This window comes from Condylura cristata, unplaced genomic scaffold (genome assembly GCF_000260355.1).
Source record: "Condylura cristata isolate star-nosed mole 26May11 unplaced genomic scaffold, ConCri1.0 scaffold00032, whole genome shotgun sequence".
In the NCBI taxonomy this organism is placed as follows: domain Eukaryota; kingdom Metazoa; phylum Chordata; class Mammalia; order Eulipotyphla; family Talpidae; genus Condylura; species Condylura cristata.
The window spans coordinates 4,010,143-4,027,933 of NW_004567133.1; the positions used below are offsets into that span (position 1 = coordinate 4,010,143).

General features: G+C 37.9%; 1 protein-coding gene across 1 annotated transcript in view; it reads left to right on the forward strand.

Annotated features, from left to right (window-relative positions):
- Positions 1-17,791, forward strand: part of TRRAP (transformation/transcription domain-associated protein) — a 104,426-nt gene that overhangs the window by 34,088 nt on the left and 52,547 nt on the right. The window contains exons 23-32 of the mRNA XM_004691944.2: positions 3,321-3,520; positions 5,192-5,409; positions 5,512-5,709; positions 6,327-6,587; positions 7,046-7,207; positions 9,090-9,186; positions 10,423-10,544; positions 10,906-11,076; positions 13,452-13,520; positions 17,592-17,711. Of these exons, the coding sequence (XP_004692001.1) occupies positions 3,321-3,520; positions 5,192-5,409; positions 5,512-5,709; positions 6,327-6,587; positions 7,046-7,207; positions 9,090-9,186; positions 10,423-10,544; positions 10,906-11,076; positions 13,452-13,520; positions 17,592-17,711 (1,618 nt within the window). The remainder of the gene's footprint in view (positions 1-3,320; positions 3,521-5,191; positions 5,410-5,511; positions 5,710-6,326; positions 6,588-7,045; positions 7,208-9,089; positions 9,187-10,422; positions 10,545-10,905; positions 11,077-13,451; positions 13,521-17,591; positions 17,712-17,791) is intronic.

Consider the following 17,791-nt stretch of genomic DNA (forward strand, 5'->3'; position numbering starts at 1 on the left):
GACTGGTGAGTTCTCTACAGGCAGGTTGACTGTATAATGCTGAGGGGAGCAGTGGGCAAAACAAAAAAGGTCTGCTGCACCATGTGGGTCACCTCCTTGGCTGGGGATCGAACTCGTGCTGAAGCAGCTGCTGATAGCAGCTTCAAGTGCTGCGCTTTAACCTGATGCACCACCAGGGAGGGCCTCTTTTTGCTCACTCTTAAAGCCATGGTACCTAGAACATGATTGGTACTTGATGGACCATTTCCTTTTCTAGTCCATAGTGATCCTTTCTTTTTCTAAGTATCTGTCATATCATATTTGTATTTTGCTGTTACCATTGAAGGCTATGATCTTTATGTAGTGATCTTCTGTGATAATGTGTGTATACCATGTTTCTGTGTTACAAGTTCCAAGAAAGGATTTTTCCTGTAAGTTATACTTTTACACAGCAGCAAAAATAATGCTGAGTTAATAGTGGATACTCAGTTGTTAAAAGCACATTGAAGGGCTCTCCTAATGGCTCAGTAGGTTAAGAGCACAGCACTACGAAGCTAGCTGCAGCCGCTTCAGCATGAGTTCAATCCCTGCCAGGGAGGTGACCCACATGGCACAGCAGACCTCTCCTGACCTGCCCACTGCTACCCTCAGCAGTGTACCTGTTATGCTCCCCACTCCATCTCTGGTGAATCCTCTTACTGCCCCTGTACCTCTGGCCTGTACCCCAGTTCTGTCTGCATAAATAATCTTTTCTTTTTTTTAAAGAAAAAACACATTGGAGATAGAGTAATCAAAGATAACCAGTATACAAGGAAATAAAGCAAGATGCCTTAGTCGGAGTAATCAACAGAAAGCAGAAATAGGTCTGATAGACTTCAAATATTAGAATCTTCACAATTAGATTTTAACAATGCTTACTATGTTCTAAAAAAGAAGACAAACTATACAAAGAAATAGAAACCTATAAAAACTACTCAAGCAGATTAAAAAGAGAAATTAGAGCCTTTAGAGAAATCAGTCAAAAGAAATTTATAGAATTCATGCAGAGAGAAAAATGGGAAATTTAAATAACAGCAAGAGAGAAAAATAATGGGAAATTTAAATAACAGCAAGACATGAAGGTAAAACCCTATTTTTATTGTAACACTGGTTTATAACAAATGGGCTTCTGGCTCTACAATTGAACCTCTGGTTTACCTCTACCTTCTTTCCATAGCCCTGAAATCATTCCCTATAAAAGGAATAAGATTCTTTTTAAGAAATGATTCAGAGACCAAGGTCTTTTTGCTAAATTTACTCATTGCTTCCTGTTTGTCATTGTTTCTAAGGTTTTAAGAATTTTTTGATTTTATTTCATGTAGTCAAACTTATGCCTTTTTCTTTTATTATACATTATTTGTAAGAAACAGTCTCTTATGGTAGTCATGAAAATACTCTCCTGGATTTTTTTCTAGTTGCTATGTAGTTGTCACTTACATTTTGATCTTTTTTTTTTTTTTTTTTAAAGATTTATTTATTTATTCATACAGAACTGGGTACAGGTCAGAGGTGCAGAGGGTTGGTGAGAGGATTCTCCAGAGACAAAGTGGGAAGCAGAACAGACAGATCAACGAAGTACACTGCTGAGGGGAGCAGCGGGCGGGTCAGGAAAGGTCTGCCGCGCCATGTGGTCACCTCTGGGCCGGCGGGTTTTGAACTCATGCTGAAGTGGCTTTAGCTTCTCAGTGCTGTGCTTTAACCCGCTGCGCCACCAAGGAGGACCCTACATTTTGATCTTTAATCTCTCACAAACAGAATTGATGTTTGTTGGTGAATAGTATGGAGCGGGCATCCACTTTTACTTTTTACCTTCTGAGTTTTCAGTATCTGTTAGACAGACTTGTCATTACCCCATTTCTCTGTATTATCATAGTTCTCCTAGATTAAGTACCTTCTAGTCCCAGGTACTGTTCAAGATTGGTGTGTAAGACTAAATCCTTGCCTTCAAGAAACCCATATTCTAACGCAGGAATTAGGTAATAAACAGGAGGAACAAATGCCTATCAGTATATTTCAGGTAGCAACAAATGTTTATCAAGTTAAGGGAATAACATGGGAAAGGGGCATTTAAAAATTAGGGTAATCGGGAAGTCTTCTCTGACTGGGTGACATTAAATAGAGATCATGATGCCTGTTTGAATGAGGACATTGTGAAAATATAGAGAAAGTTGACCTCAGCCTCAGGGAGTGCCTCTGGTGAACATAGCAAGAGACCAGTATCACTGAAGCACACTGAGAGAGACAGATGAGTAGGGCAGAACTGAGTAGGGCCTTGGGAAGGTGAGACAAAACTTTAGGATTTTGCTCTGAGTATCACAGAAACATAATAGAAAGATTAACTTACTCTGAGCATAGCATGTTTTCTTGGCTTAAGTCAAAGGTGCCATTGCTAGGATGTCAGTGATATTGGGGAATAATAGCAGATGGGGGAAATAGTGGAAATCAGATGTCTGTTTTGGGCATTTGACTTCAAAGAGCATTGTCACCAGCTGGTAAGAGCCGAGCAGGCTGAAGTGTTTATTACTTAGTTTGCATTGTTTGAGGATGTTGCATGTGGAAATAAAGAACATCCATGTATTTCTGTTGTTTGGAAGTAGAAACCATTTAGGAGGCAAAAATTAGAGAGAAGCAGGTTTCTTGTCATAGAAAGAAATTTCTATTATCTGGAGCTGTTAAAGGTTGGAAGAAGCTAATAAATTTTAAAATACTCTTGTTTCTTATCCTTGATTTTGCTATTCTTTTACCCCCACCTTCTTGGGTTTTATTTAATTTCATGTGATTAGCAGTAAATGCCTTACATTATAAGTAATGCCTTGTCATTAGATCCAGAGATCTATTTGATTCTGTACCAGTGGTGTTATTTTTTTCAACATATGTAGCAGGCATATAGATAGAACCTTTAAGAAATAGCTTTTTTTCACCTCTATTTTTGAGTTGCATCTCTGACTTAATTATATTTAACTTAACTATAAAAGATCAAAATTAAACATCAGCTTTGTTAAAATAGAAACTAACTGTAAAAATGTGGAACATGCTGCTGTTTTGTAATTACCCTCTGATTTATGGCCTGTGCTCTTATTGGATAGAAAATGTTTGGTGTCTCGAACAATTTGGCTGTAAATGTTCATACTTACATGAATTGAATATTTAAATGAATTGCATCGTGTTTGATTCCAGAGAAATTTAACATACTTAGGCCTATCTGAGCAAGAAGAAAGTGGACAAGCCGGGAAATAAGTCATACTAGAGTCATCAGTTCATGGGCTTGGTGTCCTTAGGATTAATTTAATTTTGTCTTTTAGCTTTACAGAAAAGACTATACCTAATGTCATCATATCGCATCGCTATAAAGCCCAAGACACCCCAGCCCGAAAGACATTTGAGCAGGCTCTGACTGGGGCCTTTATGTCTGCTGTCATTAAAGATCTCCGGCCCAGTGCTCTGCCCTTCGTGGCCAGCTTGATTCGCCACTACACCATGGTGGCAGTTGCCCAGCAGTGTGGTGAGTGCAGCGATCTGCTGTAGAGTGCAAGTGGTCACTATTGAACTTATTTAGGGCACTTCAAATACTTGGTTGTAGTATTTCAGGGAGACTGAATATGGCTGATTTGTATTAGGCTTTTGTTTTCTGATTTTCTAATATAATTCATTGCATTAATAACGGTACTTGCAGTTTCCATGATGGGTGATGTATTAACATGAAAACATAGGTTTTAATCTATTAAAAACACACCCAATGTAATATTTCAAGCTGGTTTTTATGAAAAATGAGTGGTAAGTACCTTTGAATACTGCATGGGTAAGCAGAGGAACAATTTGTGTGCACCTCACCACTGCTCTTCCCTTTTGTGGTGTGTTTTCAAAGACCCTCCTCTTCAGCTAGCTCCTGGTGGTTTGCTCTGGGATGGTCCCTGCTCATACTGCCCCCACTGCTTGGAGTGGCTCTTTGCTGCATGAGTTCTCAGGCTCTGGGTAGTAAGGGGCCAATTATGTTTTCTCCTTTTTTGTATTTCTAAAAGATTATAGACATAAAAATGCCGAGGCATTGGCAGTTGCTACATATGAGTTTTTCAACATTAGTTTGCAGGCCAGACAAGTGTTGTCAGTTGTGAGTAGCACTGCTCCAGTTTATGTTCTCAATGTCTCTCACCCTGAGATCATCAGCAGCCTTCTCTGAAACTGCAGAACACATAGAACTTATCACTTCTAAACTTTTTTCAGGCTTAGATTGTTTCTCAGTCTTTCATCTGTTAATATCTTTCCCACAGATTTGTAAGCTTCCTGATGGCTTCTACCCAGTGCTGGGCACCTGTAAGGCGTTAATTAATAGTTGCTGGCTGATTGCTCTCTGCCTGGATGTGCTGGATGCTATTGTTCCTGACTGTTGTTTGTATGTCAGGAGTTTCCATGGTCCTTCCCACACTGTCCCCCATGCCCATCTAATACTTCTGTCTTTTGTCTTTTGAAGACAATACCTTGCCATGGTTTTCACTGTAAACTTACTATCTTTGAGTTCTGATTAAAATCTGAAAATAAGGTATGTAATGTAAACTGTTTAGAAAAATAGCCTTAGTTTAAAAATAGAATACTTAGTTTAAAAATAGTTACAGTTAAACAGAAGTTGGTCTAAATCAGCAGGGTTTGCTCTATTTGAATTTTATATTTTTATCATTCTTTAAGTACCGTTATTTTACATTCTTATTAATGCTTTCATAATATAGAATTTCTCTTCTCAGGTGTGGTCACTCTAGCCCCACCACCAAAGCGCCCATAATCCTCCTCGATGGTCCACTGTTTTCTCCCCCACTCTGCTCTGTTCTCTCCCCCCCCCCTGCTCCTGGATGCTATCTATGGTCAGCTTTCTAGGGTTGGTTTTAAAGTTTTTGTTTGTTTGGCCCTTTGTTTTATTTCTTTATATTCCATATGTAAGTGCAACCATCTGTTATTTCTCCTTCTAGCTTAATTTCACTTAGGGTAATAATCCCTTCCAGCTCCATGCTTGTTGCCACAAATGACATGAGATTATCTTTTTTTCTGATCACTGAGTAGTGTTCTACTTAATTTCTAAACTCCAAGGGAAAAAAAAAAAAGATAGTGTTTCAATTTGTCGAACAAAAATGTTAGTGTAAGTAAAATTTTGTAATTTTTCACATGCCTCTGCCTCTCTATCCAGGTCCTTTTTTGCTGCCCTGCTATCAGGTGGGCAGTCAGCCCAGTACAGCTATGTTCCACAGTGAAGAAAATGGGTCAAAAGGAATGGATCCTTTGGTTCTTATTGATGCAATAGCTATTTGTATGGCCTATGAAGAAAAGGAACTTTGTAAGATTGGAGAGGTGGCCCTAGCTGTGATATTTGATGTTGCCAGTATCATTCTGGGCTCCAAGGAGAGGGTAAGGATTGAGGAGGGTACCAGAGGGCTATTGTTTTAGCAACTAGGACTTTGAGAATGACAGTAACATACTATGGTTTGTGTGCTGATTTTTTCTCTCTAGGCATGCCAACTCCCTCTGTTTTCTTATATTGTGGAACGTTTGTGTGCCTGTTGTTATGAACAGGCCTGGTATGCAAAGCTGGGTGGTGTGGTATCTATTAAGTTCCTCATGGAGCGACTGCCTCTGACTTGGGTTCTCCAGAACCAGCAGACATTCCTCAAAGCACTTCTTTTTGTCATGATGGACTTAACAGGAGAGGTAGGTAACGGGTGGCCCAAACCTAGCCATGTTGTTTCAGGTGTTGTTATGAGACGGTCCTGCACACATGTTCTCCTTGAAGCTTAGTAACGTTCATACTCAAATTTCATTACAATATCTTTAATGAAAGGACTCTTAGAACCCCCATAGGCTTTCTCCAGCTAACTAAATACCTCTCTGCTTTGCTAAAAAACAGCCACAGGGCACAGTTTTCATCCCTGTGCATCTGTTGAGAGCACTCTTCTCATTCTTGCCAGAAGGCTATATAGTGCATGTGCTACCCAAGTTTTTATAGAAGTTGCATTCTTTGAGAACCTGTATGCAAGCAGAACTCAGACAGAACACAGGAAGCATTGCCAGCTTATCTCCTTGATAAATATAAGAATCACCTCTAAATCCACATTTCTTTTTCTGTATAGCAAACAAAAATTACCAATAAAAAGGTAATTAAGCTTCCAATCTATACAAAGTAGATGTTATGAAGGTTTTGTTAGATTAGCTGGTATGAGGAGCCATAGACCCTTGGGGCAGAAAGCGTTTTGTGGTGGGCAGGTGTGTGGAGCCCTGGGTGCCACGGGCAGCATCACCCTCTAACTCTAGGTGTCTCGGGCCTGCAGGTCTCCAATGGGGCAGTCGCCATGGCAAAAACCACCCTGGAGCAGCTGTTGATGAGGTGTGCAACACCTTTAAAGGATGAGGAGAGAGTTGATGAAATTGTGGCCGCTCAGGAGAAGTCTTTTCACCATGTGACACATGACTTAGTTCGAGAGGTCACCTCTCCAAACTCCACTGTGAGAAAACAGGCTATGCATTCCCTGCAGGTATTGGCCCAGGTCACTGGAAAAAGTGTCACAGTGATTATGGAACCCCATAAAGAGGTGAGATTTCTTTACTAAGATAATTTGAACAAAATGTGTTTGAGACTTTTTTCCTAAAGATTTTACTTATAAACAACATGTAGCTTATAACTTGTGTCCCTTTCATACAATACCACTGTAAGTGTTCTTTTTGACCCAGTACACAGATAGCAATCTGTGTACATTAATGGCAGTATCAGTAACTGTCAGTTCAGTGTTGAGGAAACAAAAAGTTGGTTTCCTGATGGTTTTGTTACTTGTTTGAAAAGACGTTACTTTGGAACTAATTGGACGTGTGCCTATCCACAGCAGTTTTAGCATATGAAGCATATTTTTCCTTTCTTCGCTGAATGAAATCTGTAATAACTTTTTGGCTCATGTCTGGCTTTCAGAATGGTAATTGTTCCAGAATATTATGAGAGGTATTTGCTTTTCAAGGAATAACTGGTTAGTGGGTATGTCGTCTTTGCTTCTCCCAGGTCCTTCAAGATATGGTCCCACCTAAGAAACATCTACTCAGACACCAGCCTGCCAATGCACAGATTGGCCTAATGGAGGGGAACACATTCTGTACCACATTGCAGCCCAGACTTTTCACAATGGATCTTAACGTGGTGGAACATAAGGTGTTCTACACAGAGGTAGGGGGGTGGTGGTGTGGTGTGCTGTGGATGGTGTTGATGTGTGTCTGGTAACCTGTTTTTGTAGCAAAGACTGGGTAGGCAGCCTTCAGAGATGGCATGTACAGGAACGAGCCACGGCCTGGCATGCCATTCTGCATTGGTATGTCATTTTGGGATTGGTGTGAAGGTAGGCACAAGGACAGGAGATATTCAGCCAAAAGTGGGTGTTTTCTGTGTCCTTGGAACTGTTAAGCTTCTACAGGAGAATCTTGTTCTTCATGACCTTAAAGATTTAAGGCTATATCATCTACATCAATCATTCTTCATTAGCTGATGTCCACATTAAGACTGGCGTAATAAGCAAGTACCAGTTTATTGAATGTACTGACCACTTACATGTACCATACACTGCTGAGAACTAATTCCATGTGAATGCCCTTGTATACCTCTGACAGCACCTCATGAATATATGTAGACACTGATTATTCTCATTTTGAAGATTCAGAAACTTAAGGTTTGTTATGCACCTCACAGCCATAGAGCAGGTTAGCTGAACTGCTTAGGTTGGACTTACAGTTATTTCAGATCCTGGTTCCTAACCCCCACACTGTCCTGTTTGATTCTCCTTTTGTTTAGCTTTTCCAGGTTCAGTGGTGTAGATCATTTTTTAATGGTTTGTCACTAAGCATTTCAGTGTGGGTGCTGCTTGACAGCAGTGAACAGAAATTTTAACTGTAGATCCAGTCACGTTGTAAATATTCACTCTTAGAATGCAATAATAATCTGATGATCAGTCCTAAGTAAAGATTTCATGAGACATGAGTTATAGTCCTATCTTTTGCTTATGTAGAGGGTCATATGTTTTAGGTTTAATATTTTTTTTTAAAAAATTTATTTGTGCATACAGAACTGGGGTACAGGCCAGAGGCTCAGGGGCGGTGAGAGGCTTCACCAGAGACAGAGTGGGGAGCAGAACAGGCAGATCAACGAAGTACACTGCTGAGGGAAGCAGCGGGCGGGCCAGGAGAGGTCTGCCTCGCCATGTGGACTCCTCCGGGGCAGGCGGCAGGCGGGGATCCAACTCATGCGGAAGCGGCTTCAGATTCTCAGTGCTGTGCTTTAACCCGCTGCACCACCAGGGAGGGCCGGTTTAATCTTTATTCTGTGTTATATCCCTTCTGTAAAAATTACTTTGACAAAAGGTCCAGGGAAGCCCCTGGAGAATGGGAGGACAGCACTTACTTTGGTGGCTCTAGAGACAAATGTGTTTTAATCTGTATAAAAAATTCCTCAGTGAATTTAAGACCAGAACTTGTTGAGTGACAAATCCCAAGGAATGAAATGGAAAATGACCCAGGTGTTTACCCAGTGTGCTAACTGTGTCAAAATGTGAAGATCTCTTGAAATATACCTATGAGTGTTCCCCTAGAGATTCAGATTTAGTAGACTTTGGGGTATGACTTGGGAATCTGCCATCTGAAAGCTTCCCAGAGGATTATGATGCATGGCCATGTTTGGGACTCTGGTGTTGTAGTTAATAAACTTTCTTTCTAGATATAAATGGGTTTAGATATTTATATATATGCATGGATAACATATTTATATGGGAGGAGAATATTTGAAGATGTACAAGATGATATCAGTAAGAAAATATCTAAGAATTTATTTCACTAATGAGGCTGAGTTTGTTTTGGAATACATTTGACCATATTTTGATATTTTTGTAGATTTCAGTGTCAGTTCATTGTGTTACTCTGTGTGTGTGTGTGTGTGTGTGTGTGTGTGTGTGTGTGTGTGTGTGTGTAAGAGAGAGAGAGAGAGAGAGGTTTTCTGTTTCTTACAAGATTATTGTGTCTTCACAGTAAGAGCAAGCTAAATTAAATTATTTTATCTTTTGCAGCTGTTGAATTTGTGTGAGGCTGAAGATTCAGCTTTAACTAAGCTGCCCTGTTATAAAAGCCTGCCATCACTTGTCCCTTTACGAATTGCAGCATTAAGTAAGTTGATTTAAATCTGGAACAAGTAACTGGATACAAAAGTGAAAGGAGACTCTAACCATTTTTGTCATCTTAATTTTTCTGGCTTTTTGTGGTCATTTTAAGATGGAATAAAAAATTATGTTTGTATCAAATGAGATGGATTGTACAGTGGATTGCACAGATTGCTATGGTCGAAGTAATTTTGTATTCTCAAGTAAACTGGATTTTACTCTATAGTTAAAAACTTAATGGTTCTCTTATAATATTCTGGTTTAAGAAAGCTATCATACCATTCATATATTGCCACTTTTAATCAGAATGCATGCAGTAAGGTGTACTTTAACCTTCATAGACTTGATAATGGTTCAAAATCAATTGAGACTCCTCTGTGTAGGCTTTCATTAGGATTATTAGTTATCATTCTGTGCAAAGTTGAAGAAAATACACTAGGTCAATACTTGCTCTTGTACTTAAAAAGTCATCTATCTTTGTTAAAAATATCCATTATCAGTTTTTGTTTTTTTAGTTGACATTGTCCCTTGTTTTGTTGACTTTATATGCTTAATAAAATATTGCCAGGGTCCTTGAATTAGAGGTAGAGGAGCTGAGATGCAGGGCTTGAGATAGGCTGGAAGAGACAAGTCATGCCAATGCGAAGAGAGGGAGGTATAAAAAAGGCAGCTTGACAACGTCCTACTTCTCTTGTTGGGGTTCCTTTCTTTCGGATACCTCTCATGAATTCCCACTAGTGAGATGGACATTTTTCTTACTAGGATATTACCTCTTCACTAACATGTATGATCAAAGGTGTGTCCCCTTTGTTAATAATATTTGCATTTTCAACACCTTTAACCTCCATAATCAGGAGAGATTCTTAATAAGATATGAATAATGGAGAAAAGTTGAGTTGTGTGTCTGTTCCCTTTCATCACCTGTCAAGAATTTTGGACTGTGACCTCTTAGTTCAACATGCATCTGCTTATAGTCAGCCATGCTCTCACCCTATGAGGATTCGAGGGTAGGAGGGAATGTCAAAGGACCTCTTCTCCCTTCAACTCTTCTATCTGGATGGTGTAAGATGTATCATGTCCTATCTGGCAGTCTTTGACTTCGTTGTTAGATTATAATGAACATGGGATTATAAGGTCATATTTTTGGCCTTTTTGTTGGTTGGTAAGAGTCTTTAAATAAAGAAATTGATATATTTTTTCAGGTTGATAATGAAAATGAAATTGTTAATTTTTCTCCCTAAAGATGCACTTGCTGCCTGCAATTACCTTCCTCAATCTAGAGAAAAGATCATTGCTGCATTGTTTAAGGCTCTTAATTCCACAAATAGTGAACTCCAGGAGGCTGGAGAAGCATGTATGAGAAAGGTAAGTGTGGTGTGTGTAGATATGTACGTGTGTGTGTGTGAGAGAGAGAGAGAGCACGCACTTGTCTATATATATAAATTCTGCACCAAGTCCTTCCTGGTGCTTTGTGTGTATGCCTGGAAGTATCCCTGTGGTTAAAATGCACTGGGTGGTAGTAGTTCCTGTCTCATTGTTACACTGAGCCTTTTAAAATATTAAGCATACTAAGCATAAGTAACTAATCTTCCTCATTTCATCATACATTTCAGGAATATATAGTTAATATTTCATTTTTCAAAAAAAATAAGACCCTTTGTTAGTCATGTTACATTCTGTTACATTTTATTATGTATTTTCTTTTTTAACCTTTCCTTTTTAATAGTTTTTAGAAGGTGCTACCATAGAAGTAGATCAAATCCACACACATATGCGACCTTTGTTGATGATGCTGGGGGATTATCGGAGCTTGACATTGAATGTTGTAAACCGTCTGACTTCAGTTACCAGACTTTTCCCAAATTCCTTCAATGATAAATTTTGTGACCAGATGATGGTAAGCTAAGTGCATTTAACATTTAAACATAATCTATAATTATGAACCTAAAAACCTAACATAAAAATTTTTTAGGTAAGTTATACATTTACATATTTTAAGATTCAGAAGGCGTAAAAGATACACTGTGAAGGTGCTCTCCCATCTCATTCCTCCTGTTATTCATTTCCTCTTCCTGGAGTCAGTGTTAATAGTTTCTTGTGTATCCTCCTTGAGATCTTATATTACCTGGACATAAGAAAGCATAACACACACATTTCTCTATTTACAATCCATCATTTCTCAACTATACATAAGGTGCTGCTGTTTGTAGTGTGGAAATGCCATAATTTAATCATTCCCATACTGATGAAATCTGTTCCTATTCTTCCCATTATAGACAGTAATGCAGTGAAAAACTTGTAAGAGCTTTAGACTATATTTGGGATTTTAGAATTATACTTAGGAACCAATTGTACAAATTAGAGGTCTGTTTGACAGTATTTAACATTAAGGTATAAGGTGAAGGAAGATTTCAACTACTTCCTTTTGTAAATAGACTTGTAAATAATTATGATTTCATGGTACATTACTGTAAATATACATGTATTCATGTTTCCAAAGTAGCCTTTGGCCATTTAGACATAACTATCAATAAGAAAATAAAAAATGACAGTATGCCAACTGGGAATCAATGATTTAATTTATCTTAAAATTGTGATACCCTAATGATAGAATATAACTGGGAAACAGCTTTATTTGGAATTGAATTTTTCCATTTGGAAGATTACTTCATTTTTACGCTTCTAGTATACATAGCATACATGCATATCTACCAATTTGCGTGTGTATAGACATTCACAAGTATAGTTAAAATAAATGAAGTTATATCACTTCTTAGTTGGAGCATTTTAAATATGCGCTCTCTGCACGTATAACAATCTATGCATATGTTCTAAATGTCCTAGTTTTTTTTTGTTGTTGTTAAGATTATCCTGTCTCTCTCACCTGTCATTTCTTACTGCATTTGCATACCTCCCAGAAACAACTTTGGTGTTTGTTTTTTCCCAGTCTTTGAGCTGGGAAATTTATTTATTGGATGATCTTTTCCAGAATTTTTTACAACCTTATGAAAAGAAGTGCTTTGTAGATTATAGCTTCTGAGTAGGCTAGGAATCTTATTCCCTTTTAAGTGTTTATTCAAGGGATTTATTTTCCCTTCTCTGGCATTGTAGCTACTTTCTGAGTGGTGGAATATCCTCTAGAATTGGAGTGTTGATGTACTCTGATAAAGAATGGTTAAAGCTGCTGTTTGTCCAGCCATTAAAACCTGACACCCATCTGACTAAGCCCACCCCAGACCTGTTTTGATGGTGCTTTTATGTTGAGTGTGTGAGACTTCCTGACTTGTTCTGTGGCTGGTACTGTGATTAAGGAAGCACATTTTCCTGAGTTAGTCATGCTCTCTAGAACTGTGCTCCATACTGGGACCTTGTTTTCCCTAATAAAATAGACTTTTGAGAGTAACAGCTCAAGCGTTCAGCATTATTTTAAAAGGAAACTGCCATATACAGTGAATTTTTCATGTCAGCAACCCTGAACACTTTTCCTTTTTAGAATTTAACAGCTTACAATTTGATCTTAAGACTTTTATGTGTTCAGTTGTTTTTGGATATCTCTTATTGAACATAAATGAATTAGCATTATTTTTTCCTTTGAGAGATTTAAAAGCAAAATAAAGTGATGCCACAGACTGTTTTCTGCACCTTTAATTGTGGTCCTTTCATGTCTTGAAATATGTAGTAAGATTAGGTTTCATGAATTTATATTTTGGTGATTAATATTCATCAAGTAATTTTACTGATAAGACATTATTAGCTAGTCTGTGTTTTCTTTGAAGAAATGTGTATTGTTTTAATGTTTTTTCAATGTGTATTCGTTGGAACTGGAGATAGAGGTGTTCCTGAGTTGTGCAAAACACAACTTACTGTATTTCCCTCTTGAAAGTTTTATAAACTGTCGGAACTTAAAGGGACAGAGAAGATCTATTTCCGCCACCAATTCCCAAGACTGTTTAACAAGGAGAAACCCCTCATTAAATATCTATAATGCAAATTACACAGTAGGAAAAATCCTGACAAGGCCATAGTCACGTTTCAGGACAGTCTCTGTTTTATCAGGAGGATAAATCCCACCTTTCTATTTCCAGAACGTAAAATGTCAGTTGCCTTCATCACTAGTTTGGTGATTGGGCTGTCATAGTAGTCACCACCATTCCACATTAAGTGTGAGTAGAATTAATGATATGTGTGAGTTTTTACTTAAGAGTAACATTTTGAATTGAATTTCTCCTATTGTGAGGGAAAAATGTCTGAGGATATATTTTTTCCCAACAGCAACATCTGCGAAAGTGGATGGAAGTAGTGGTCCTCACCCATAAAGGGGGCCAGCGGAGCGACGGAAACGTGAGTGGCTTGTTTGTTTCTGGAAGGGCAAGCCTGCTGTGTACTGCTATTACCGCTATTAATATTGGAGCAGTGCTTTTAATTAAAATACTGGTTAGATACCTAGTTTTATATGCTAACTCATGTATATTGTTGCACATCTTATTAGCATTACATTTTGTTTTTATTTCTCTTAATTGCTGAACGTTTATGTTTCTTTAAAATCCCCCTTTTGTTTGCTTATATATGATGCTTTTGTTGCTGAGAATTCTGGGTAGTTTGAAATATTAGCACTTCAATTTTACTAGGTTTGCTTTAAAATGCATTTTCTACATTGTCCTTGGCAGCGGCTGCTTGCATGATGGTGCATTCCTCAGTTGTTGTTGTTTCCATTGCTTTACATCATCATCGCTTCATAAAACAAATAGAGATTTTTTAGGACATAATAAAGCATTAAGGAGAATATAATAAAGCATCCCATAAATATTGGCAAGTATGTTTTCTAGACCTCAATTCCCCTACCCTGACTATTTGCCAGAAGTCAAATGACCAGTATTACAAAACACATTTTTATAACTTTGAGGGAAACCACTTTAAATTTTTAAGTGTCCAGTGTTGGTCATTAGAATTTCTCTTAAAACTGAATGATTCTTCCGTTTTAACTGTAATGTGATTTGTATATGTTAACATCCTTTTAAAGTATTTTGTAAGTTGATGATTGTACTCTAAGTGGGATTGTGTTTCCATAATTTCCTATTACACCTGGTGAAGTTGTACAGCAGTGTCCTGAGGACAGAATTCCTGCAACTTTTCAGGGTTTTAATTAATGTAGCCTTTGTCCTCCTGTGCCTATTTGTTGGATGCTGTTTCTTTTTCTTTTTGGCTTTATTTTGACCATTCTGTGTTTGAGGTGTTTTTGTTTATGTAAGTCTTGTTTCCTCCTGCTGCTTCTAAATAGCCAACTAAACAGCAAAACTAAACCAAGATTTTTGAACTTTTTAAATGAATGTTATGCCATCCATGACCTCTTTGAAGGTTTGTTATTTATATATGCAGGGCAAAATCAGAAATCTTGATGGGGGAGAGCAGTGTTATTTTAAAAACTCCAGAGAGTGCTCATCTCACATCTGTTAGGTATTTCCGCTTTGAGTTTTTTATTTACTTTTTTTTTATATAACAGTTAATCCTCTGAAATATTTTAGAATAAACATTTAAAAACCTAGTGTGTAGATGAGTAACTTCAATTGTGTCAAAAATACTCATGAACTTTTACCGAAAGTTACTTGGAGGGTGGTTGGAGGTAGGGCAGTTGGAGCCTTGACACTGAGAAGTGCTTGAGTTCCTGTTGAAATATGTTGATCACAGCTATAGTGTATTCCTTGGGTTTGTCCTGCTGTGTGAGGGAGGCTGTCTATCTGAGATCAGGCCACAGTGCAGGGCTCAAAGGCATTGTGGCTGTAGCATCATCATCTCAGCCCAGGGCCACACCGCCTTTCTGCTCATGAGCTCTGATCATTTTTTTATGAAGTTACATAGGGTTGGTAATGGATTTGTTCCTATTTGGTAGGATCCCTAAATAATAGAGTCTAGTTGAGAAACTATAACTGAAGACATGCTTAATAGTTGACTAAACAATAAATAAAAAAGCCTTTTTTTAACATCAGGTACCTCGATGATCAGAGCTTTGCACTCATCTTTAGGAAAGTTTGTCTTTTGCATACCAAATTTACAGGCAAGAACTCAGGACCACCTTTTATGACATGTCTGTACACAGTGCACATATGTACACACATACAGCTTCACAAGATAAACTCAGGTATATGGAGGGTGGTATCATGGCCTGTGTGTTCTGTGTGGGGGTCTCAGACATGCTTGATTGATGGGGCTTATACCTTCTGTTACTCTTTTGACTTTAATTGGAAAGAGGATTTTTTAAAAAATGTCTTAGCACTACATTAAGTCTAAAATTACTCATTCTAAAGAAACCAGTTTTTAAAATGTATTTGCATGCAACAAATTCTTACAGTTTATCCCTGTAGGTAAGAATTCCAATTTCCTTTTAAAATATGATACAGGGAAGAAATACAGTATTTAATATTATCAGAAGGGCTGTTTGACATCTGAAGGGTGGAAGGTGTATTTTTTGCTGTTGAGCATTTGTTTATTATTGTGTGCTTTCTGATAATTGTCTTTACTGTCTTGTTTACCCCAATAATCCTTGCTGCTTATGAGTATTTGGGAAGTTTTTATGTAAATAACATAAATAGAAAAAAGATGATTTTCCTCCCCATCTTCAGGAAAGCATTTCAGAGTGCGGGAGATGTTCCTTGTCTCCATTCTGTCAGTTTGAGGTGAGAACAATCTATTAAAAGTCAGTTTATGACTTGCAATGTGAAGAACAGTTTATATTTTCTTTTCTTTTCTTTTTTTTATACCTTTTTGTTGCCTTTTTTCATGCTGTAATTTTTGTTTTGGTTCAGCCTGCCATGGAAGGGGTAGAGGTGAGAATTCAGTGGAGGCCCAGAAGGGGTTGTTGTTGTTGTATTTTGGTTTTGCTGTGACTTGTGGTTCTGTGATGGACAAGAGTGCGTTGTGCCTTTGAGTGCAGTGAGCCGTTTTGTCTGTCTGTGGCAGAGTTGTATTAGTATCCTTGCTGTGAACTGTCCGGATGCCACGCATGTTTTCTATTAGGATATTTTAAGCAAGATGCTGAGTTCTTTGGTTTTCTACATGCTCGAACTACAATACTCAATATGATTTAAGATTCAATTGGATTTTGCGGTCATGTTCATATGAACTTATACATCTAACAACCTCCTAAGAGGAAACTCTACAAAGAAATTTATCTGCTAGAAATTTGAAGGAATTATATATTTCAGACTACTGACTTACTGACTGCTTTGATTTTAAGACCTCATTGCTCCCCTGCACCCAGTCCCCTGCATCCTTCTCACCCACACTCTAATGTAGTCATGGGACTGGGACTGTCAAACTGAGCTTTCCCTCTTCTGTAAAATGGGAGTGGTAACCTCTGTCATGGCCATCACCTTGGTGATATTATGCAGGACACTGGTGGGATTTCATGACAATGCTTTGAATATAAAAAACCATAATATAAAAATACTGTTATCAGGATGTTATTAGCTCAGGATAGAGTATTCTCTGTCCACATACTTAAATTCTGTAGAAGAGAACTCTAGAATTAGTATGGGGAAACAAAATTTCTTATTTCCTATTCACCTCATTGTTTTGCCTTTTGGTTTAAAGAGAAATTTTCAAAAATATCTCAAATGCTGCTAAGATGTGGCCCTTCATGACTAGTGTTTATCACCCCCACTTTACTGTGCTTAGAGAAGTGGATGTGCTCTTGCACATCATGCAGGATGGAACATAAAGGACTATTCCCTTCCCTGTGGCCATGTAGAACTCCTCTGAATTGCAAGTACAAAACTGGAGCTAAAACTGAGAACAATCGACTGCTAAGCTGTTAGCACATTAAAAAATGCGAAATTTCTGGCGTTTCACATTTTTTTTCATGAATCAGTAATTTGTCAGCTTTATCTTTAGACCCAGTTGACAAATACATAATGCCATGACTGGTTATTTATATATTTCCAGAATAAATACATAAGTATTTTCTGAGGACTTTCTCTGTGCTAAGTTTTGAGGACAAAAGAAGCCTGTGCTCTCAGAACTTAGTGTTTTGGGAAGACACCCATCATGTCACAGCAAACTAGGGAAATCCTAAGACTTTCACAGCCACAAAAGAAATCATCACTTTCTCCATAAGGAGCTAGTAACCCTTATAGTCATTTCCAACACTAGTCACTTTGCATGAAAACAGCACAGTTGAGTCAGTTATATAGTTAGCTTCCTCTTCCATAGACATGAAATCTAAAGGCTAAGGACAGTTTCCTTTGGCTGAAGTTGTAATCTGAGATTTGTAAATTGTGGCTTTGTACATGTTAACTCTTTGCTTCTGTTGGCTAGCCTTGCAAATGTAGCTAGACTATATTAGGGTTTGTAGTAACATTTATCTTTTGCTACCAAAATAAGTTGGCATGTTTTATAATTTCTGGTTTTCTTCATTAGGAAATGAAAATTTGTTCAGCAATTATAAACCTTTTTCATCTGATCCCAGCTGCACCTCAAACTCTGGTCAAGCCTTTGTTAGAGGTTGTGATGAAAACAGAACGGGCTATGTTGATTGAGGTAATGGTTAAGCTTAGATGACTAATTCAGATTCTTCTTCTACCTGTTGCTTCTACTATTTTAAGTGGATTAATCTAGCA